At 47.6% G+C, this 24,318-nt stretch overlaps 1 protein-coding gene across 1 annotated transcript; it reads right to left on the minus strand.

Annotated features, from left to right (window-relative positions):
- LOC142774284 (isoprenyl transferase-like) lies at window positions 1-23,332 on the minus strand. The gene is made up of 7 exons (XM_075874679.1): window positions 23,314-23,332; window positions 16,316-16,560; window positions 15,987-16,129; window positions 12,903-13,025; window positions 11,257-11,361; window positions 9,343-9,565; window positions 1-181 (listed from the first exon to the last, which is right to left on the minus strand). The coding sequence occupies exons 1-7, from the start codon at window positions 23,330-23,332 to the stop codon at window positions 26-28; spliced, it is 1,014 nt and encodes a 337-aa protein (XP_075730794.1). The 3' UTR covers window positions 1-25.
- Window positions 23,333-24,318: the final 986 nt, after the last annotated feature.

Here is a 24,318-nt window from a genome sequence, read left to right on the forward strand (position 1 = left end):
TTCGATGTGCTATATTACTTTATTCTTACATCCCACCGTTGTGGAGGCCGGCGAGCCGTTCCATGTTGAGGATGTTGGCAGCGTAGACGTGCCGCAGGAACTTGCGCTGACGTATGACTTGCTCGGGGTCCGATCTGCCGCTTCCATAAGATGTCCTCTTAGCGTGCTTCTCCTTGACAGCCTGAAAAATGTAGAGGAGGGTGAAGCGTTAAAGGCAGCTGTGAGAGTACATTTATTAAACCGAGGCATTCTTTGCCTTCTTTTCTTTTCTTTTCGGCCGATCTCCGTCCTGTGTAGACAATGACTTTGTTGACATTCATGAACAGCGCTTAGACGGCACGTAGAATAGCGGCGTCGAAACAGGGCGCTTACTAACAACCACTAGTTTATTTAGGCGTACGGGAATGTGCACCCTCATGAAAGCAAATAACTTTTTGAATTAAAGTACCAAGTATTGCAGGGCACGCTACGCAGGCGTCTGGTAACAGGGCTGCGGGCTGTTCTTGAATTTTAGTGTACGCCAAGAAGCAAACATTAAGATACTTCTTTGCCCTGCTGCTCTGTGTGTATATGGGGCTTGAGCACTAAAACTTCTTGTCATCACGAAGCTTCATGGTAAATGGCGAGACCACAGAAAACATGCTTCGTCCTACAAATAGGTCAATCGCAACTTTCCTAATACTTATTTACTAAGAAAGTTACCTCGGCGTTTCTTTCAGAGAGAGGCGGCAATGGAAGCTCTGTATACGCGGTCTTTGACGTGGTTTTCGTGCTTCTTTATTCGTGCCTGAGAAGTTGTTATTGGTAGAAACTTGTCTAAGCTATTGTGAGTTTTCATGTCATGTTCAAGTTCAAGTTTTATTCAACAACAATGTTCGTTTACGGAAAAGTGCGTACAGGATTGGTAATACACACAAAGAGCCCCAAAGTTAGAAACTGTCAGGGGGGCTCCCTTACATGTTGTTAACGGGAGAAGAAACAAAATATACAACATTCAGTCGTTACGGTATCTTCAGTAAGAAAAAAAAGCACAGTGCGAAAAAACGAAAGTAGAAAATACGTGTATGTTTTTAGCAAGGCAAAAAATAAAACTCTGAAGAACAAACAAGAGCAAGTTATATTACAAAACGTAAGGATAATATAAGATGTAGCAATTGTTATCGCTACATTAGAAGCAGTTACTAAGATGAAGACAACTGTTGCAAAAAATATTTCTTTACTTGGCTTTTGTATGCATAATCTGTGGTTGATGATTTTATTACGTGAGGAAGGGAATTCCACAGCTTGATTTCCGTAATTGTGGTAGCGAACTTGCCGGAGTTTTTGCGAACTTCAGGCAGAAGGCGGTTATCGAGCTCACAAAACCTAGTAATATTATTCTTACAAGGCTTTCCACGACAATTCCATCCATATGAACATTACCGCGAAAAAGCCTATACATCACAACTGATAACTTCAGCTGAAAGAGGTGATAAAGAGGACGTATATTTAAATTCTGATAAAGTGGCGTTGCATTGGTTAAGAAATGACTGAAAGTCACGAGTTGAAGTGCTTGATTGTGCAGGCGTTGTAGTTGGTTGAGGTGGGTCAAATATGTGTTACCCCAGGCTGATATGCAATGAGAAAGAAGGCTGTGAATATGTACGTGATAAAGGGAGTGGATTATGTGTGGCTGAAAATATGAACTAGTTTTGATTATAGCACGTGTTCCAAAGGTTATTTTGCGAATGAGTGTTCGCTCATGAAGATTGATTTTGATATGCCGGCCAAGAACTACACCGAGAAACGTTGTCTTGTCGGACATGGGAATTAAATTGTCGTCCAGACGCACAGATATAGATTTTGAAAGTACAGTTGGGAAGGAATGAAAAACTATAAAAACAGTTTTTGATGAATTAATTCTTAACATATTCATTCGACATCACGAACTTATATTATGTAGATCCACGTTAATGTTTCGTTTTACCTCATCGACATTATTAGCATAAGTGAAAATGGTCGTGTCTGCTGCATATAGCAAGAAGAGCAGCGGGTCAAGAATCGAGCCCCGAGGAACACCTTGATTTACTTTCTTAGCTGCTTAAACTTTACCGTCACTCTGAACAACTTGAGTGTGATTGTACAGATATCTAGATATAAATTGAAATGCAGGGCCAGTTATGCCATACGATTCAAGTTTATGCATAAGAATTTTGTAATTAATTGTGTCAAAACCTTTCGTTAACTGTATGAATACGCCACCAACTGCGAAGCTTTGGTCGATTGCCCCTTTTATTTTATCGGTGAGGATTAAAAGTACAAGCTCAGTGGAATAGCCAGGCCGAAAGCCGTACTGTTTAGATGTCAACAGATTAAACTTTGTCGAGTAGGATATTAATCTTGTACGCATAGGACGCTCGATCATTTTGCTCAAAAATGGAAGAATACAAATGTACTTATAATTACTCAGAAGTTCGCGATCAAATTTTTTGCGAACAGGTGTGATTCTACCAACCTTTAGGGAATCGGCAAATATGCCTGCTTTAAACATCTTGTCAACAATATCTGCAATGACAGGAGATAGCTCACTGGAGACTAACTTCATGTGAGATGGATGAACAAAGTCAAGACTAGGTCCCGTGGACTTGAGCGAAGTTATAACACGAAGAACTTCCTCTGCACTCGTAGGTCGCAAGAAGAAAGAATGAGACTGGCGAGGTAATGTTGGTAATGGGGGATTTCTCAGAGATTCACAGGTACTGCTAAAATACACCCTGAACGCATTGGCGATATCAGTTGGATGGCTGTATGTTTCTGTTTTAGTTCTAATTTTCGTTACCTGCTCACGACATTTATTATTCAAGAATTTCTTAATGACCTGCCAGTTGCGCCTCGTATCATTGCCATTAGCGAAATTTTTTTTCTGAAAATATTCTCGTTTTGCACATTTAAGCGCGGCAGTCACCTACTGCAGACCTATTCGCTTTTATTCTATCCTCTTTCTCTATTCGGACTGACAAGATACTAGCCCAACAAGAAGCATACATAATCTTGATCCTCGTAGCGGAGTGTCATTCTTCGTATAGGTAGGCTTCCTTAGCTTCTCACTCATTTTGAAAATATTTAAGGTGACATGCTTAGAGCAAGCCGAATGCCTCACCTACCAAAGAACGACATCCGCATTATCATTAGGCCCAGAGGGGGTCTTAACATCGCTAGGGTTGGCCCAACGACAATCGCTGAAGCCATTTCGACTTCAGCAGGTATCAGCCCATCGGAACAGCAAGCAGACACGCTCTGCCCCAACATTAAACAGAATATAATAGTAGCAAGCACGCCGAAGAGAGAAAATGCTAATCGCTACGTGCGCGTTAAATAAATCCGCATCGCTGACAAGACCTATGAAGTTAGTGCCTACGAAGCGGCACCACATTCCACATGCAAAGGTGTCATTCGAGGAATTCCCGTGCAAGACGGTTCGGCGGACATTGATGCGAAGATTGTCAACGACCGCAATCCACTAGCTTTGGCTGCCAAGCGCATCGGAAGCACCACTGCAGTGATCGTGGCCTTCGATGGACATCGTGTGCCCAATTTTGTGCGATACGGATCGGTTCTACTTCAATGTACACTATACCGTAGACAGATAGATATTTGCTACGCCTGCGGTCGGCTCGGCCATCGAGCGGACGTGTGCCCGAACCCTGGAGACGTTATCTGCAGAGGCTGCAGCGTGCCGAACCCTGAAAAAGAACACCGCTGCACACCAACATGCAAGCTTTGCGGAGGAGCCCACCTCACTGCCGACAGGGAATGTAAAGAACGCTACCACATTCCATTTGTGGTGCGCCGACGATGATGGCAGCGAGCACACTCGACGCGACACAACAGTTACGATGCAATGAACGAGTTCTACGCAACCGCTGACGACGACCAGGCCTCGAAGCTTTCTACAGATGGTCGATCCGATGGCAGCTGATCCTGGTCCCGATCCCAGAGTCGCCCCAGGAACCGCACCGTGCGTGTATCGAGGTCCCGGAGCCACCCTCGGACCCACTCCCGCAGCGCGCGAAGTGGGACCCCAACCAGATCTATATCGCGAGGCTACTCCAGGTCTCGTTCTGGTTCACGTCACGGTTCCCGTTCAGGTTCCCGGCCCGGGTCACGCTCCGGCTCGCACTCTGGTTCCGGGCCTCATGCTGGTTCCAGGCCTCACCCCAGTCTCACCGGGGTCTCGCGTCAACGATCGCCTTGCCCATCGGCACCACTATCGCCAGGCAACGCCAACAAGAATAAGCGGGGACCTCTCAATTGGGCGGACGCCGTCCGGAGAAAAGGAAGCACTACATCACAGGTAGGGTCGGGTTCACTCCCAGAACATGATACACACAACACATCTTAGATAGCGATCTTAAAGCACGAAAATGCGATGATGAAAGAAATAATACGCAAACTCACAGTCGCAATTGCCGAACTAAAAACTGACAGAAACGCACGCGCTGCTATGCCCACAACCGACAACGACGACAATGCAGTCACTCCGTTGTAGCCGCAACCCGTAGGCGCCGGTAACGACGACGGCGAGAGCGCACCCAAGAAACGCGCGGTCGCCCACGACCAGCCAGCTTTAAAGGCAGAGTTAGACGACATTAAGAGCACGCTATCAGCTATTAAAAAAAGCCTTCGCTTTCTTGGCGAAAGCATGGCTCTCGTGCAGTCTACTCTCGTGGTACACGGTAATGGTTTGGGCCAAGTGGAGCAATATCTTGATCACGTCGTCGCCCCTGCCGTTGCCGCGGATAAGCCGTTGTCGCAACGTACAGCCGTGCCCAGTCCACCTCATCACGCGGCCCTTATGCAGCCGCCAAGTGCTAAGGCCAACTCCTAAATGCTTCAAGATGGCTAGGCCAATTGACGAGTTGCGAATCTGGCAATAGAACTGCAGGAGCTTCCCCCACAAGAAAGCTTTCCTGCAGCAATACCTCCGTAGCCACGAAGCCAAACCTCACATCATGGTATTACAAGAGACTGTAGTACCAACCGCCACGTTTTCCGGATACCAGTGGTTGCCCGGCCCCTCGGGAAGACGCGGTATCACCACCCTGGTCGCTAACAAGATTACCTGCACAGCCCACAGTCTCAATGTGCCCGAAATTGAGCATGTTATGGTCGAAATTCTCCCTGGCAACATATCACAACAAAGCATATACATTCTCAATGTATACAGTAGTCCCAGCCACCATAGACAAAGATTCACACGCTTGTTCCAGAAAGCTGTCCGTCTCGCGGGGCCTAACCCGCTAGTGATTGCAGGCGATTTTAACGCTGCGCATAGCGCCTGGGGCTACACGTACGACACACCCAAAGGTAGCGAGCTTTGGAAAAATGCGAATGACATGGGCCTTATTCTCATTACGGACAAGGCCTTCCCCACTCGCACTGGTACGTCCACGCAAAGAGATACTACGCCGGATCTATGCTTCGTCAAGAATATCTCCGACGCCCGCTGGTCCAACCTCGCGGTAGATCTCGGTAGCGACCACTTCATATTGGCTGTACACCTCTCAACAGTAAGCAGGAAGACCAAGTCGTACACGTGGGTTGACTGGGACCTCCTTCGTAAGACCCGCGCAGAACGACCTCCTCCTGATACCCCACCGAGCCTCGAGACGTGGACGGCCCAGCTCAAAGCTGATGTAAACAAGGCAACGAAAACTATCAGAACAGACCATCCAACCGAAACGATGGACAGTCGTCTCGCCCACCTACTAGAGGCCAAACAGTCTCTATTGGCCCGGTGGAAGGGCCAGCGCCTTAATCGGAGGTTACGCAAACGCATATCTCAGCTGAACAAGACCGTGATGGATCACTGCCGCATCCTTTCAAAACAACAGTGGGACGAAATTTGTAATTCGATTGATGGTCAGGTTCGAAATGGCAAAACGTGGAACTTACTCAAACACCTCCTTAATGAAACCAACACCCGCACAAATCAGCGTCATTCGATCGTGAAGATACTTCATCAGGCTAAACGGACAGTGTCACCGGAAGATGTTGTCAAGAATTTCGTGGAAAATTATCTCCCGCTTCCCACGGGCCCTGCGACTCCTCACCCTGATTACTCTGGCAGCGACAACACTAACTTAGACGCCGACTTCTCTATTGAAGATGTGCGCCGAGCTCTCCATGAGCTCAATGGCCGCTCAGCCCCTGGCCCCGATGGCATCACCAACAAGCTCCTACGCAACCTGGATGATTCCTCCGTCACTTACCTCACTGACACTATCAACGAGTTATGGAAAAAGGGTGAGATACCCGATGCTTGGAAACTAGCTCACGCGGTTCTCATACCCAAGCCGGGAAAGGCGCCGAACCTAGATAACCTACGCCCCATATCTCTCACGTTGTGCGTGGGCATAGTGGCTGAGCACGTCGTCCTCAACAGGGTTGGTCGATACCTCGAAGATAACGACTGCATCCCGCACCACATGATTGGCTTCCGACCAGGGTTATCCACTCAAGACGCCATGTTACTCGTAAAGCATCAAATTCTAGATGGCGGGAACACTCGGGACACTCGTGCAATACTCGGTCTCGATTTAGAAAAGGCCTTCGATACAATAACGCACTCGTCAATCTTGAAAGCGATCGCAGCCCTCGGCCTAGGTCATAGATTTTACTACTTTATCCGCTCTTTTCTCACTCGACGCAGAGCCGTCCTCCGCGTAGGAGACCTAGTGTCGGAAGAAGTGGAGCTCGGACAGCGGGGCACTCCTCAGGGATCCGTCCTCTCACCCACGCTCTTCAACCTCGTGATGATTGGGCTTTCCGAACGACTTTCAAAAATAGACGGGCTAAATCACACTATATATGCGGATGATGTAACCATATGGTGCTCCACAGGGTCGGATGGCTTCATTGAGTCCGCCCTGCAAGAGGCTATCGACACCACCGAGTCTTACCTCGACCACACCGGTCTCAGGTGCTCACCTGCGAAGTCGGAGCTGTTGATATATTTGCCCAAACGCCGGGGTGCCAAGCCCAAAGGGTGGAAACCTCCGGCGGAACGCAATATCACTCTCCACACCAGAGATGGTCGTACTATACCCAGGGTAGACACCATCAAGGTCCTCGGCATGATCATCGAGTCCCGCGGAACCAACAACCAAACAGTACACAACCTCAGGACTAAGACTGAGAATGACATACGACTCGTACGTAGAGTAGCCAACAGGCACCATGGCCTCAAAGAAGACAACCTGCTGCGTCTCGTACACGCGTTTGTTTTGTGCCATTTTACCTACGTTGCCGCTATACACAAGTGGCTGCGTGCTGAGCGCGATCAACTCAACTCGCTTATTCACAAGGTGGTCAAACGAGCCCTTGGCCTCCCTATCACCACTCCAACGTACAAACTCCTCGAGCTTGGCGTACATAACACGCTAGAAGAGATCGCCGAAGCTCAGGAGCATGTGCAATTGACCCGACTCACTACCACCAAGGCGGGCCGCCATATTCTGCGCGAGCTCGGCTTCTTCTCCTCGAGGGCCAGGGACCCCCCAGATTTGACTCTAATTCCCCGTGAAATCCGCGACCTTATCACGATCGCTCCCATACCACGAAATGTACACCCCGAATACAACAGAGGCAGGCGCCTTGCGCGGGCGACCGCCATTCTCAAGCGCATAGACATGGAAGCGGACAACGTCTCGTTCGTGGACGCCGCTGCCTATCGCAACAAACAAGCCTTCGCCGCGGTCGCGGTATCATCCGCGCAGCAGACTCTTAACTCAGCCACAATCCTCACCCGAAAACCCGAAGTAGCGGAGCAAGTAGCTATAGCTATAGCTATGCTCGACAGCAAACGGGAATTCATCTACAGCGACTCCAGGCCGGCCATCAAAGCCTTCGAAAACGGAGTCATCTCCGACCAGGCATTACGTATCTTGCGCAAAGCGGACCCGAGTGCCCTGAAGCACCACACTGTCATCTGGTTCCCCGCCCATCTCGGCCAGGTGCCGGGTGCCCTATCCAACCTCAACGAGATCGCCCATGATGCAGCGCGCACACTTATCGACCGCACTGCCACAGGGCAACCTCATCTTGCTAGGTTAGATACCAATCGGGATGCACCAATTACGTACAATGAAATTACAAAGCACTTTTACCTGGAACGCCGCATTTTTCCACCCCCACATCCGAAACTTAACTGACCGCAGGCATTAACCCTACGCCTATTACAGACACACACGTACCCAAACCTTGCCACGCTTCACGTTTATTATCCCGATGCATACCCAGCGACACATGCCCATCATGTGGACACACAGCGACACTCGCACACATGCTCTGGGAGCGTAGAACAACTCCTCCCGACTCTACTTCAAGCAAGTGGGAGAGGTCCCTCAGGAGTTCACTTCTCGCCGACCAGCAATGGGCCGTCCAGCAGGCCCACGAAGCGGCCGCCAGGTACTCCCTGTCGGTCCCTGTATACGTGGGAGACGCCCGCTACGCGCTAAGCGCGTCCTGCAGGACTGAAATAAAGTTTTTTCATTCCATTCCATTACATGCTTAGATCCCTCACTAAACTTGAAATTTGACCACTGGCTGCGACTGATTTACAACGCCGGGTACGAGTGATTCAATTAATCATCATCATTACATATGGCGTCACCATTCAACTTCGTCATGGCATCGGATATCGCAAAAGTTCGTTTCGTCATCATGGCATCAGAAATTATGGTGTGACTTCATGTTACGTAACGATCACATGATGCCTTACGAGGTGATTCAAGACAAACGACACATGTTTCTTTGCGATCATGCATACAGCATATACCTAAGTATTCGTTTCGAAGAAGAAAACCACAAAAGAAGCATTTAAACTGCACAATGGCTGATAAGGCTCCTGCAAAGAAAGGCAGCATCCAATCAAGCGTTCCCGGCGAAGATTAGGTTGAAGTTGCTTCGCACTACACACGCCGGCTTTGAATCTCCGCGCTTGCGTTTCCCGCTGTCGTATATGAAAGGGAGACCCGTTGGGTAACTGATTCAGTTCAATCAGCACGGAAATCAATGACACCAAGAGCACAGCAAGAAAACAACGTGCAGCGAAAGGAACAACTTCGTCTTTGTGAAGATGGTCGTGAAACAGCTTCGCTGGACATTCACTTTTTGGGATGACCGTCAATCTTTAGTGAAGTAAACCTAATGAAATACGAATCAGGATGACATGGATCATGCATCGAAGCCCACCGTATACATACATACCTGGCGGCTTACATTTTCAGAATACATTCCCTTTTGCACGGAAACCCATATATGAAAATGCGCGGCAGCTTTCGAACACAACAAAGAGCATACCTCTATGGCGGGCCAGTTCAGCTGGAACTCGATCATGGCTCGCAACCAGTCGCCGAAGCCCACGGCGGGCCACTTCTTGGAACCCAGGTGGAAGTGGGCGTAGTTGCACTGCAGTACCTCGAAGTCGCTGAAGCGCTGGTCTCCCGCCGAGCGCAGAAGCAGCTCGGCCGGCGGACACTCGGTCAGAGAAACGTACTCGTCCAGGAACTCGGCGGTAATGTCCCTGAGAACATGCAAGTTGTTTGGCACAGAGCGCAACTGCATGTTGCCGCCCAACACTGTCCACGACACTCCCGCCCGACACTTCACTATAGACCATCGCGGGCTCTTAACGTGGTTGTCTAGTGGTCATGATGCTCGACTGCAGACAAGAAGATCGTGGGATTTTCGACGGAAGTGAGAAGGCTGGAGGTCTGTGTGCTTAGATTTAGGTGAACGTTAGAGAGTAATCATGTTGTGGCTTCGGGAAGTGAAACTCCAACAGTTATTATTATTATTATTATTATTATTACTATTACTATTGCAAGTACATGTGTTGCAACGTAAAATTAACGGGAAAGTGCTCCAGCGTAACACAATAATTAAAACCTTAACTGTTTACGGGGTTAGCCAGGCTGTAACCAGAAACATTTTTGGTGGTGGGAAGGGAGAGGGGGAGAGTGGCATTTTGCATGTCTATGCGTGTTTCTTGTCCATATATTCGTGAGGCCTTGCATGTACATACAAAACATCTGGATTTCAGAAAGGGCGGTGAACGCCGCTAAACCACCCCTATGGCCTGTGGGGAACATCAGAGTGCCAAACCAGACGTTCACAAGGACGAGGTACGCGAAATGTTTCGGTGAAGGTGCGGTTTCGCGCTTGAATGTTGCCAATAGCCACGTGCCATCTCGCCGAATATCACGTTTCTTTTTATGCTTCTAGGGTTCTGACCATCCACCCCAAGAAACGCCGTCGGAGACTATACTGGAGTACTGAAATAACATTTATCGTACGGTTAGGTAAAATAAGAGCAACACTTCAAGCCTCTAAGCTTGGCCATGGCGGGGAGCACACCTCGTGCACGAACACTATCCGCGGAAGTCTGTCGGCCACTTTTTCATGGCAGCCTATGATACGTTCTTATAGGTTGTTACTGACAACTGGAAAGTGCGCCCTAACGTTGCATAATGCCCCGTGTCGTGTTCAGTGGGGGCGAGTGGTTTTATGCAGGGTGATTACCATAAACCTCTAAATTCCCGTTCCTCTGATTTCACGGGGCCATGAAACGATACTTCAATACTAGCAAAAAAAATGCTTGCGAGGCAGCTACTTACAAAATACGATCGTCAATCTGTTAATTTTTATTTTTTATGAGAAAAGTAATAGTAATTTTTTGGGCTTTACGTCCAATGGCGATGAAATGATTATGAAACGCGTACTAAGCGAATTAGCAAATTGTATACGCTTTGCTAATCCGCTTAGTTCGCGTTATGTACAAAAGATAAACGTAAGGCGCAAGGCTTGCCCTTGTACAACGAAAATTTGCGTTAAGGTTCGTATTCTACAATAGGGTACGACACTTACGTTAACGTGGGTTTCATTAACGACCCTTTGAACCCTAGTGCGGTTAATCGGTTGCACTTCAAGTTTCTTAATTTTAATAGAGTTGTACTGTCAAAGTATGGGGTATTTTTTCCTCGAGGTTGAACGCTAAAACGCCTGCTGCGCCAATGCGTGCAAACTCCAGGCTGACGTCATGAGCACTACGTTCACTGATCCCTTCTTCAAAGAACAATACCGAGAGAGCAAGCACGAGTATTTTTTTATTCGCATAGTCGAATGGATGTCGTTCATCGGTCGTCTGGGCGAGGCTTGTCCGGATTTCTTAATGTGTGTACGACTGTAGCTTTGAACGAATTTGCGATTACTTACTCGGTGTACATGAGTCCCTTTTTAACGGCCGTGGCTAAGTGCTGAGCCATCCGGGACATCTGGTACGTGGTATTGTAGGCGGCGCACGAAATTTGTGTTTTGAGGCTGAGTGAAACAGAGAAACGAAAAAAAGCAAATTATATTGATCTACTCATGGTATTATTAACCTGTTCGCTCGCTGATGTGAAGAATGCTGATCCGAGTGTTAGGTTTTAGGCAGGAGTGCGGTGACAGTAGCCAACAGTGAAAGCATGCACGCTCACACGCACACACACGCACGCTCAAATAAAACTAACAAAGTTTGCACTAAGCCGCGCAAAGTTTGAAACAGCAGAACTTTACTACTCTGAATACCAATCTGGTTGATTCTATAACAACTTGTTGCTAGCCCTTAACCAGGTGACACTAGATTGCTTCTACATTGATTCTCGGCGCGGAGGGGTTTGAGTTAAACCACGGGCACTCACACACGCAACTCGGATGTCCAAACTCCAGGAACACAAATTCGCGTTTGGCGAAGGGCTTCTATTGTTTCGGAATCTTCTTCTGCCAGCCGCCATTTATTTCCCCGTTCCCTAGCAATCTCCCATTGTGAGTACTGGGGTCTGCGGATCAGTGACATCGCTTCGCGGTCATTTGTTGGGCTAAATGTTCCTTTTGTAATGAGGAAGTTTTAAAGTTTTTAGTGCGCCAGTGGTGAGGAGTGGGAGTGACGCAACCTCCGTAAAACATAGCAGTTTGATCATAGTTTCATAGGGCTCACGGCGCATAGCCGACAGCCCACCAAAATTGCATCTAGCTTAAACAACTTCGCTATTGAAAGTTTTATGACCCATATTAACTTGTCTTGAGTGAAAGCGAAAGTCGTTTTAATATTCTTCCACACCGAATGCATTAATTACTTCTCCCGATTGCTTTTTACACCTCAAGTTGTTTTACGGTGCCTCCGGAATCGTCCCAGCTTTGACCAAGAGGCGATGTGTTGTGATGGCGTCATTACGTAACGTCACAAAGTTTTGCGACATGTGGCGTCTTATTAACATATTGTGACGCATTTTTTTTCACACTGTCATACTTCGCATCAATTGCGTCAACGTCGCCGATAATGAATGTTTTGCCGCTGAGGAGGCCTCAAAACACCTGGGTTTACTAACAAAAGTTGCAGATGAGCAGTTTCTGAAAGGGAAACAAATTGAATGTCGTCTGCAAGGCGCAAAAGTCTTCTGGCTAGATAGGAACGGTGGGGGGGGGGGGGGGGGAGGGAGGCTCTAGAAATTTAAAATACGGCCGTTAATTAGTAATGAGTTCCCTAAGTACGCGATGGAGTAAAGTGGTCAGTTTGGTGACGTCGATTTCATGCCTAGAATAAGGAAGAAGCTGTCGCACAATCGAAGACATCGGCTGGCTGCTTTCACGTGATTCCAATTTGTTAAAATAGTTATGACCGAAAGTGTTACTGTGAGACAAATACTTCGCTGGTTTTCTGTGGCAATGTTACGCGGAATCCGTGAAACTATGAAAGCGAACAGATGCGAGCAAGTGATACGAGGGACCTATACAACTCCGCTATAAATGTTAGCCAGAGCATGTAGAAACCTCTGGAGCGCTGTTGAACGTACGGGCATGTGCGATGACGTCAAACTTACCTCTTCTCACGTATGCTCGACGTGGCGATCTCAGAGCGAGCCAGACTAGCGCGCAGTTCCTCGGGTAGCCGCTCGAGGTCGCCGGAAGCGCAGGACTGCATTCCCATGGCGCGGAACGCGTCTCTGATTGAGAAAGGAGATAGCGCGATTACCGGGCACAGACAAGAGCGCTTAACCACACCAGAATATTGCTGTCAGATAGCGTTCAGATCATGTAAGTAAGAATAATGCTTAAAAAGGTAATAATTATATTTTACGTCTCAGCGTGATGATCTGATGATGAGGAGCACTGTTATTTAAGCCTCCGAATGTTTTTACCATTTGGGTTCTTTCAGCGTGCACCTATATCCATAGGTGTGTGTACGGGCAAGGCGGAAGGGGGTGGAGCACCTTTGCCAGTGCTCTAAGAGGGGGGTTGGTGCAAGGCCTGCCTCCATACATCGGATTAATAGGGAGAGGGAGCGTAGTCTGCACTTTGAATAGAGCTAATAGAGAGATGCGCGCTGTGACGAACTTTCGCCCCACATTCATCAAGGGGAACCCTGCAACGCCTATGCCTATATCTAAATGCATGATCCTCTAGCATTTCATCATCTTTATCATCATCTTCATTATTATCATCATTCACTGCCTGACTACTCCCACACAAGGCAAATGCCTCGCCCATGTTCTGCCAGTCAACCCAGTCCCGTGCTTTCTGCATGCTTCCACGTTATTCTAAGAGAACTTGTTGTTGGGCTAGTTGGTAGAGCATTCCGAAAAGTTAATACGAGTGCGAAAACTTGACACTTCCAACTGAATTATTCATAGCTCGAAGGCTTCAATATATACAGGACACATTGTGCGCACACACACCCAAGAAGGCCAACAGCATACATTATCAAATACGTACAGCTAATCAATATCATAGCCTTAGAGCGATAAACTGAAGTTCGCTTGGTAATAACGAAATTGAAGGGGCGCTTACACAGTGATCTTTATTTTTTTTCAGTGAAAAAGGCCTCTAACACTTCACGTGCAGTTTTACTTGCGCTTATGCCCAGAATCTTCGTCTCGGAAAATCGTGCGTCGTGTTTGATGCATGGGTGTGTGCGTGTGTGAGCGATCGTGTCAAGTTTTCGCGCTCGAATTAACTTTTCGGAATTCCACGTTATACCTGAAAACTTATTATTATTATCTGCCTACCTAGTTTTCTTTGTCCCCCTCACGCACTTGTCTTCTTTAAAAATTCAGTAAGTTACCCTTAATGATCATCGGTTATCCTACCTACGCGCTGCCTGCTCGGCCCATGTTATTACTTCTTGATTTCAACTATGATGTCCTTAACACCCGTTGGTTCCGTGACCTATTCTGCTCTCTTCCTGCCTCTTAAGGTTACACCTAAAATTTTACAATTCATCACTCGCTGCGTCGTCTTCGATTTAAGTTAAACCCTGTTTCTAAGCGTATAGGTCTCTGCTACCTAGGTAAGTACTGGTAAGATGCAGCTGTTATATATGTTCCTCTTGAGGGTTAGTGGTATACCATTTGTGGTGCGAGAATGCTTGCCGAATGTGCTCCACCCCGTCCTCATTCTTCAAGTTCTTTCGCCACGAAAGTAAAATAACTATAGCATTTCACCTCCATTGAGATGCGGCCGCCGTGGCTTACCATTCGATTCCACAGTTTTCTGGCCGGATATTGAACACTGTCACCACTAGACCACCACGCTTGGTGAACACATATGGAACACATTAGGACTAAACCCATAGTTTTATAGCTAACAAATAAGGGTTTATGAGCTGCTATGATTTAGGGCGTCGGTTCTATTCTCGATCTAAGCTTCCGCACATCGTTGCAGGTGAAATACGAGGACATTTAGGTGCGAGTGCCTTGCGCGGTGGCCTAGTGGCGGCTGCTGGCCCGCAGGTCACGGGATCAAATCCCCGCTGCGGCGGCTGCATTCTTTATGGAGGCGGAAATGCTGTGCGCCTGTGTGCTCAGACTTGGGTGCACGCTAAAGAACCCCAGGTGGACGAAATTTCCAAAGCCCCCCACTATGGCGTCTCTCATAATCATATGGTGATTTTGGGACGTTAAACCTCACATATAAATCAATTAGGTGCGAGTGAAGGGAATCCCTGGTGGTCAACACTATCACCCGGTGTCTCCAACAGCTTGTTTCTTCATACTCGTGTGTGGTGTTGCACGCAACAGAGCAGAATAATTACACTTTGCGTGATTAGAAAAGAACGTCGGCTGCGCACACAGTGCCCTCATATGCGGCTCAAATGTGGCTCGGAAGGCGCGCGAAAAAAAAAAACGGGAAGTACAGTGCATGTGTGGGCCTGTTGGCACGCCCTTCAAACTGTTATAGCGCCAACTTTAGGAACGGTGGGCAAAAAAATACGACACACACAAGTTTTGTGTGTCACAACCGTTTTTCTGTGGTCGCTGATGTTCGCGCTACGGCAGTTTCACTGAAGATATGCAGAGATATTTGCGAAGTACGTTACATCGGCCGCACTAGTTTCGACAATGCTGGAGCGTTATTGCAGTATCGTTTTCATTGTTAGTTAGGGATTGCTTTTAAATAACCAACAAATTCATACGAAGACGGCAATTTATATATGTGCTAAAAGAAAAGGAAGTGTTTAATTAAGCTATTTACAGATAGAAAGGGCGGAAGTGGATCTGCAATCATCTTAGTTTTCTCGGGGTCTCTTCGTACTATTTAATCGTATCTTTCAGATCTAAGAGCTCTTACATTCCCGTTCCATACATGACCGGCCCTGCCACAGGTATTCAAACAAGCTCCTTTCCATCACAAAAGTCTTATTACTGCATCATCTCGGCAGGTTTTCCCTAAAATTTCTCAGTACTCTGTTTTCGAAACAGAACAAGCAAAAAGTTATGAACTCGGTAATGTCCCACCCAACATGGGTGGGACGTCCCGTTTCCTTCTACCTTTCTACGCTGTCGACTGTTCTATAGACAAGCGCTTTACTAACAAATCATACTGAAGCTCAATGTCGCGTACAATGTATGTACAGCGCTCGATATCAAGCGCCAGTGGATCGACATTTTCATGGAGTCCCCACTCACACATTGTCCACGATGTTGACGTGTATCTGATTAGCCTGATTCAGCGCGGAGGTCATGTCGAACGAGTTGCGGCTGAGGTTGCGCACGCTGAACATGAAGACGCTCAGCACCTCCACCCCGGCACGGAACCACCACTCGCGCACCTGGAAAAGAGAAACACACTGGATTTACTAACAAAGATAGGTCCTCTGCACTGACACTAATAAGAACCCCAGTGCTGTGCACGTGGTCGTTGCTTTACAAGTATTAGTACCTAGCAGGATTATTGATCGTTCGATTGCTTTTTTATGTGTGGGGAAGAGTCGAGCTCGCCTTTGACGCCCACCTACCTTTGCGTACTTGTGCGCCCCAACAGCATAAACCCTGCGCAGGTCGGTGCTGGTGTCCCTGGAAAAGCGCCTGTGGCCATCGGGCACCAGGCACACGTGTCCAGGCACTGCTCCTAGTGACACGACCCACACAGCCACCCTCTGGCACCTGGCCACCAGATCACGCCACAGCGGACTCCCCTCGTGCTCTGGCAATTCATCGGCTGAAGGGATGGTGATGTCGTCTTTCCTCACGCCTCGGGTCCCTGGAGTGGGGGAGGGGTCATTTTATGGGAAAGAAAAACAGAGACGTTCATTGTCAAAGAAACTGAGAGGTCCACCCATATTATTTTTCAGACCGGCTACTCAGCGTTGCGAACAGGAAAGGGTCGGAAAAGAGCGGAGAGAAAATATTGATGGTGAGCGTGAAGATGCCGACGAAACAAAGCCTTAAAACAAAGCCTTGAAAGAGCAGGAGGAAGCAACAAAAGGGGAGAAGGCAGGGAGGTTAACCAGAAAGACATCCGGTTGGCTACACTACACTGGGGGATTAGGGAAGGGGACATGAAAGACGAGAAAGAAGGAAGAGAGGGAAAAGAAAAAAAGGGTGAGGGAGAGGCTGACAGTAATTTCACTGCAGCGTGTAGAACTCTACCACATGTCAGAGGCGTTCACACAAGCCTGTCTCTCTCAGGAAACTCTGCAGGGCTTTCACTGCCTTGTGGGCTGGCGAGACATGTGGACGTTGCTGTAATAGCACCTGCACAGAAAGAGGCTGATCATCCAGTCGCCGCATCGCGTTGGCAAGTACTTGTCTATCTGAGGCAAATCGAGGAAAATGGCGCAGCAGGTGTTTGATATTTTCATCGGTGCCGCAAACATCGCACGCCGCACTGTCAGTAATTCCGATTAACGTGGTATAAGCTTTCCTGAAAGCGCAACTCCCAGCCAAAGGCGATAGAGAAGCGAAGCTGCAGGTCGATGTAGGCTGGGTGGAGGCCGGATTTGTAGTGAAGGGTCGAGCTCGTGCAGTCTTGTACGTCGTACGCTTGGTGTGTTCCACTCAGTTAGTGTGAGACTGTAGGCCAGTTGACGAATCTGCCTCGCCGCATCCGCTCTTGAAAGCGGAATCGGAACGCTGTTCGCTTCTTTATGTGACGTGCGAGCAGCATGATCTGCAGAATCATTGCCGCCTATACCACAATGCCCAGGTAACCACTGAAAGACGATGTCATGGCCTTTTTGTATTAAAAGGTGGTGAAGTTTCACGCTTTGGTAGGTCAACTGGTTGTGGCATCTACGTCGGAGAACTGATATCAGGCAGTGTAACGCTGGTTTTGAGTCAGAAAACACAGCCCATTTGCCTGGTCTTTCTTCTGAATTGATGAGGTCCAGTGCATTGCGCAGAGCCTCGAGTTCTGCCGTCGTTGACGTTGTCACATGTGAAGTCTTAAAACACCGAGTTACCCCTTGTGAAGGTATAACCACCGCTCCACCTGTACTAAACGGCGTAGTAGAGCCATCCATGTAAACTTACACGTGGTTACTGTAGTTTTGTTCTAGTAGGAATAGACTCAGTTGTTTCAGGGCATGTGTCGGTAAGTCCGATTTTCTCCTCATTCCTGGAATCATTAAGTGAACTGGCGGCCGGCTCAAGCTCCAAGGAGGAAGCAGTGGCTTTGATGCAGGTGCGTATGTCTCAGTAAACGATGAACGATGCTTGTAGACAATAGTGCCGTATGTCGTGTGGGGCCTTTCAGCAGCTAGGCTCGCCAGGTGGTGAGAAGGGGTCCTGGCACAATGCCTCAGGTGCATGCGCATTGTCTCGGTAATAATATGCGCCTTTATCGAGTGATCTTGAGCGATGGCAATGGTTTCAGCCGTTGAAGCACTGCGGGGTAATCCAAGGCATATCTTAAGTGCTTGGGCTTGAATGCTCTGAATTGCGCGCAGGTTGGTCTTGCCGGTGTAGATATTGCAGGTAAGCTGTACCGTAAGAATCCGATAAACAGCACTCTGTACAGTTGTAGCATGGATGGTATGGGCACTCCCCAATCAATTCCTGCCAGGAATTTGAACATGTGGCATGTTGCGATCAGCCGCTTCTTCACATAGTTCACGTGTGGAGTCCACGACAGGTTTCTATCTATTATGACTCCCAAGAACCTGTGGCTTCTCCTGAACGATATGTATTCTTCATTAATCGATATGTTGTAAGCATACATTGGTTTACGCGTGAACGCTACCGCTGCACATTTTCCGCAGGACACCTCGAGGCCTTGTTTACGAAGGTAGCATGACGTCATTGTAGCAGCCTTCTGAAGGCGGGCGCGAAGCTGAAGCCTTGTCACAACTGATGTCGAAATGGAGATGTCATCAGCATAGACAGAAAGTTCTACAGTGCTAGGTAGCTGCTCGACTAGACCAATGAGAGTTAGGTTGAAAAGTGTAGGGCTTAGCACTCCTCCCCGAGGAACTCCTCGGCTGCTGTAATAATCAGGTGTTGGGCCATTCGCTGTCATCACGTAAAATGATCTCAGCTGTAAGTAGCTGTACACCCACATATATATCTTGTCACCAAGACCTACTGTTTCCAAAGCACTAAGGATGGCTTCATGGGTGACATTGTCGTAAGCCCCATTAACGTCTAGAAACAGGGCGGCGCACCGTCTCTTGCAGGCTTTCTGGTGTTGTACATATGTCACCAGATCAACAACGTTGTCGATTGACGAAAGGCCTCGCCTGAATCTGGTCATGGATACTGGATAGATTTCGTAGTGCTCTAAATACCACTCCATTTGTGTTAGAATCATTCGTTCCATCGTTTTTCCCACACAACTGGCAAGTGCGATAGGACGGTATGAGACAATATTTAAAGGAGATTTACCAGCCTTTAGAAGTGGAATGAGGCGACTTGACTTCCATTCCTGGGGAACCGTACCAGTCTGCCAGGAGTCGTTGTATAGGCGTAAGAGTGCCTTCCGAGCTTTGTCTCCAAGATTACAAAGGGCACGATAGGTAATGCCGTCAGGTCCGGGTGCTGAAGAACGTCTGCGCAGTGCCAGTGCCGCCTCTAGCTCATCCATAGAAAACTGGCATTCCATACGGGGATAAAGTGAGGGTGGTGGGTTGTCAAATGTTGCCGTTCTTGATACTGTGAAATTGGAATCACCGGCAATTCTTCTGCAGAAAGATTCTGCGACGTCAATCTCTCTGCATCGAAGGTGAAGTGCCAGAGATGTAAACGGTTGTCGCTGACCCAAGGTTTTTTATTTATTTATTTATTTACATTTCACCTACATCGCCGTGAGGCATTACGTAGGGGAGGTACACATAATAATTAGACTACATAGTTTTCAATCAAAACAATAGATTCAACAAATAAAACAGCACTCAAAATATTTTAAGAGAAAAAAAACACTCGAATATTGGTGAGTGAAAACAACGTCACAGTCATGCATTTGAAAACACGCTCACGCTTCGAGACAGCAAATCATTCTTAGTGGCAGTGATGTTGTAGGAGTTGTTACAATGAAGAAAAAAAGGATTCGTTATCAGTTTCATTGACGAGATCATCCGGTAGACGGTTCCATTCCTGTATTGTTTTTACGAAAAAATAACTACCGAAAGAGTGGGTTTTGTAACGGTATTCTAATATTTTTCGTGAAAGGTCCTGACGATTAGAGACGTACGTTGGTGTGAACAGATAATCAAGAGGGTTAATAGCATTTCCATAGTAATATATACAATGAAGAAATTTAGGCCTGAGTTTCTGCCTCTTTACCACCAGTGTCTCCCATTTGAATGCTCGTTTTATTTCTTTGATGCTTGCAAAGGAACTATAGTTGTTGCTAGCAAATCCAGCTGCTTGGTTTTGAACTTTTTCCAATGCGTCAATAAAGTATTGCTGATGGGGATCCCAGATTATGCAAGCATACTCTAAAATAGGTCTTACATACATGAGATAAAGGGCTTGTTTCACGGTCTGTGAAGCTTGCCTAAAATTTCTGCGTATGAAGTATAGCATCCGGCCTGCCTTGGTCACAGTTATGTCAATGTGTTTATTCCACTTGAAATTGTCGGAAAAATAGACGCCCAGGTACTTATAATAGGATTCATTGCTAATTATTGAAATATTTGTTTCGTATGTCGTGTCTAGTTTACTAATCCGGTTGGTGAATGATACACAGCAACCTTTACGGACGTTTAGACTCATTTTCCATTTTTGGCACCACGTTGATATTCGGTACAGATCATGCAGCAGAATTTCAGCATCCTTGTGCGATTTCATCACTCTAAACACTACACAATCATTTGCGAAACACTTAATGTGAGAGGTGATACCATCGACTATGCTATTACTATAAATCAGGAAAAGCAAAGGTCCTAATACGCTTCGCTGTGGTACACCGGACGTAATGGTTACCGCAGATGATTTTGATCTGTTAAGCACTACGTTCTGCTGTCGATCGTTTAGATAGTTCTTTACCCAATTGATAACTTTAAGGTTTATGTTTGCAGAGAGCATTGCAAATTCTAACAAGGTTGTGCTAAGACCCCGGACAGTTCGCCATATAAGTGATAGGGGCTTTCGTGGATCCAACGTCTCGCAAAAAGATGTCCAACGTCGCCTAGCCAGTTTACCTATGTGCCGCTGCATTTTCTTTTGAATGCGTCTAGCCAGCCTCAAATCATCCATGCACTTTGTCCATCGGTACCTTCGTTCTGCACGATGGCGTATTGCGCGAAGTTTCTCAAGCTCGATGTTGAAATCGGTGCACTTGTGACTAGTCAAATGTGTATGCGTGGTATTCTGAAGGACATCCTTTATCGAGTCCTCTAGGTTATATGATGAGCCGTCAGTACAGCAGTCTTCCATTAACATTTTGAGTTTCAGCCAATCGGTGTATTTGAGGCCTCTTGAGGAATTGGAGCTGGTGAAACCTTCTATACACAGGAAAGTTGTATATGGTCGCTGCCCCGCGTTTCCAGATCCGAAAACCAGTGCACTTTCCTGGTAAGTGAGCGAGAAACCAATGTAAGGTCCAAGCAGCTGCTATAGGCTGATCCGTGTAAATATGTAGGGCTTCCATCATTACAAACGCAGAGTTCGTACTCCGAGGCTAAGGACACCAATTTTTTTCCTCTAGAGTTGTTCCTAGAGCTTCCCCATAGGAATTGGTGGGCATCGAAGTCGCCAGTGATCACCCATGGCCTTAGAGTCGATGTCAGAATACCACGTAAGCGCTCGCAGTCAAGGCGGCTTGATGGAGATAAGTAAGCTTCGATTATCGTAAAAGCAACCTTATCCTTCTTCACAGTAAGGCACACATACTGATTCCCTTCATCAGGCGAGACTCTGTGGTGAACGTAAGTGAGGACATGGCGCATGAATACAATAACTTTGCTGCAGTCTCTGTGAGTGGAGAACATAAAGCACTCATATCCTGACAGCTTGATTGAAGCACACAGGTTGGGTTCACAAATCACGATAATGGGGAAGTGGTTCACAAATACAAGCTGTCTAAAGTCAGACATGCGCGACTTCAGTCCTCTGGCGTTCCACTGAAAGACAGATGCATTCTTGACTTCCGCTCGAAACGACGGTGCCTTGCTGACCATGGTTTTACCTTAGAGCTGCAAGCACCGGACTCAGGGTGTCCAGCACATGCAGTGCGGTCTGCGCAGCCGAAGTCTTCATATTACTCAGTAGCACACGCATGGTACTCATCAGCGATTGCAGCAAGCTTATCACTTGATCTTCATTCATCGCATCACTGGTTTGAGGGGTCGTCGAGGGCGGCGAGATTTGATGAAGCTCCGAAGTAGATTGACTTCGTGGAAGTGAGGGCCACTGTTCGGAAGGTGCGACTGCTGTCCCTTTCTTCTGTTTGGCGACTGCTGTCCCTTTCTTCTGTTCTGTTCGCACCCGCGGGCAATCTTTGGATGAGGCCTCATGAGCGCCGTGGCAGTTTGGACATTGTAACTCAGTGGCACCGCAGGCGTCTTTTGAGTGAGACTCAGCGTACCGCGCACACACAACTTTGTTCTCACAGACACCTTTTACGTGTCCCATCTTGAAGCACTTGTATCATTGCAGTGGCTTCGGTATGTATGGACGCACTGAGTGGCGAACATGGCCAACTTTGACATACGAGGGAAGGCTGTCTCCCTCGAACACAAGCCTCAAGCAGCGTGAGTTGCCGAGTCTAATAATGTGCGTGATGCGGGTGCCTTCTGTCGCTGGCTTTATTAGTATTAGCAGATCATTAGCTGAGATGGAAAGATTCACATCATAAATGACGCCTACAGTGCCATTACAACCTGTAGCGACCATTGGCCGAACTTTCACGTTGTCAATTTCTGTTATGTGCCGAAGGCTTTGCAGTGCGCTATGGTGCATAACGTCTACAGCAAGGACATTCTTCTGTGCATTGATCCTCAGGTCTTTGATCTCCTTCGGCCTGGTTTCCTCGAGAAGCACAGAGAGAACTTGCCTGTTGAGGAGTCGCAAGTTAGATGCAGGGTCTTCGGGCGTAAACAGCATTGTGTGCGGTCACCGCTGTGGTGCAGTCTTAACGGTGGAAACACTTGCCGACGATGCCGTCCGCAGCAGTCTTCGTTTTGTAGATCGATTCATGAACACCGTGAAGTAATCATCCGATGACTCAAAGTCGTCCGAGTACAAATCGGTTGCCTCACTGTCCGTGTCGCTCGACACGTTGCTACGCTTCCTGGACGACGAAGCCCGGCGCGACGGTTGCACGCCTGGAACATTCTCAGGTGTGTCCTGAAGCAGCACCGCAAAGGAGGGAGTGGCAGCTCCCAGGATTTCCAGGAAAACAAATTGAAAATACGGAGACACGGGCACAAGCGTTCTGTGAGAGAATCACTTCGTCGTCGTCGTGCACGTTTTGCCTTTGACCTGAACTCTTTGCAGTAGCGTTTGTTCAGCTTGCTTCCTCTTTGCCAAGGTGTCCCCGAAACAATCCTTGATTTCGAACACGAAGCGTTCTCACGTTGTGAGCGCGTCCTCATGGTTCTCATATCATGTGAGCGCCGCGTCCCTCAAGAAGAACACCACGTTAGTCAACTGAGTTGCCGCGTCCCAAAAGTAGTAGTTGCTCACCCGCTTATAATGTTTGAGCCACTCGTCCACATCCTCGCTAGATTTGCCCCTGAAAGGACGGGGCTCTATCAGATGCTGACGCTGCCAAAGACCAGCCGTGGCTGAGGTCGGTAGTAAAGGTGTCGCTGGAACTGGTCGAGCTGTGCTGTCAGCTGCAGGGTTCAGGGTTCCGTCTTCACCGTGAAACACCTCGACCACCAGCGGGAACGGGGGTAGCCCAGCAATGCGGTGGCTTCGGCGTTGCTCAGGTTGTTGCAGAACCATGTTCTTTGTTTAGGTACCCAGCACTTCCACCATAAAACTGTTACGGTTACATTGAATGTAACTATGTTTAGTTACAGGAGCGATCAGGCGACGATCGGCGATGATGGCGAACATAGGCCGAACCAAGTAACTTCCTTTTCCTCTACCTTTGTCCCCAAAACATGGCCCGGCTCGTACCGTATCAATATCTACCATTACTCTAAAGTAATAACAAAGCGTACCAACCTACTTCCATTATCAGACGCAGCTTCGCTAGACGTTGACATGGTGAGCATTGTTTTCTGTCCCTGACAGAAAGCAAGATTATCTCGCAGCCCTTGTTTCTAATAATAGAATCACTATGAACTTTGTCGACAATGCGGTATATGCGCCCTAATGAGCATGCATATAATCAGGTGAAACTTTCGCAATACATGAAATCATTAGTTGCTATGGCATTTGCTGCTTCAACTATGGCGGCAATTGATTTGTCATAAGCGGAAGGTAGTATTTCTAGGTGCTCGGAACATAAGTATTATTCTTAGGCAATCCTAGCTTGCTTCGCCGAAAATACGAAGATTTCAATGGCTCCGTGAATGTCCAGCCATGCTCTCTTAAGGAGAGCCTTAGAGAGGCACCCTGTGTTAACACA

This window comes from Rhipicephalus microplus, chromosome 10 (assembly GCF_043290135.1).
Source record: "Rhipicephalus microplus isolate Deutch F79 chromosome 10, USDA_Rmic, whole genome shotgun sequence".
Lineage (NCBI taxonomy): Eukaryota > Metazoa > Arthropoda > Arachnida > Ixodida > Ixodidae > Rhipicephalus > Rhipicephalus microplus.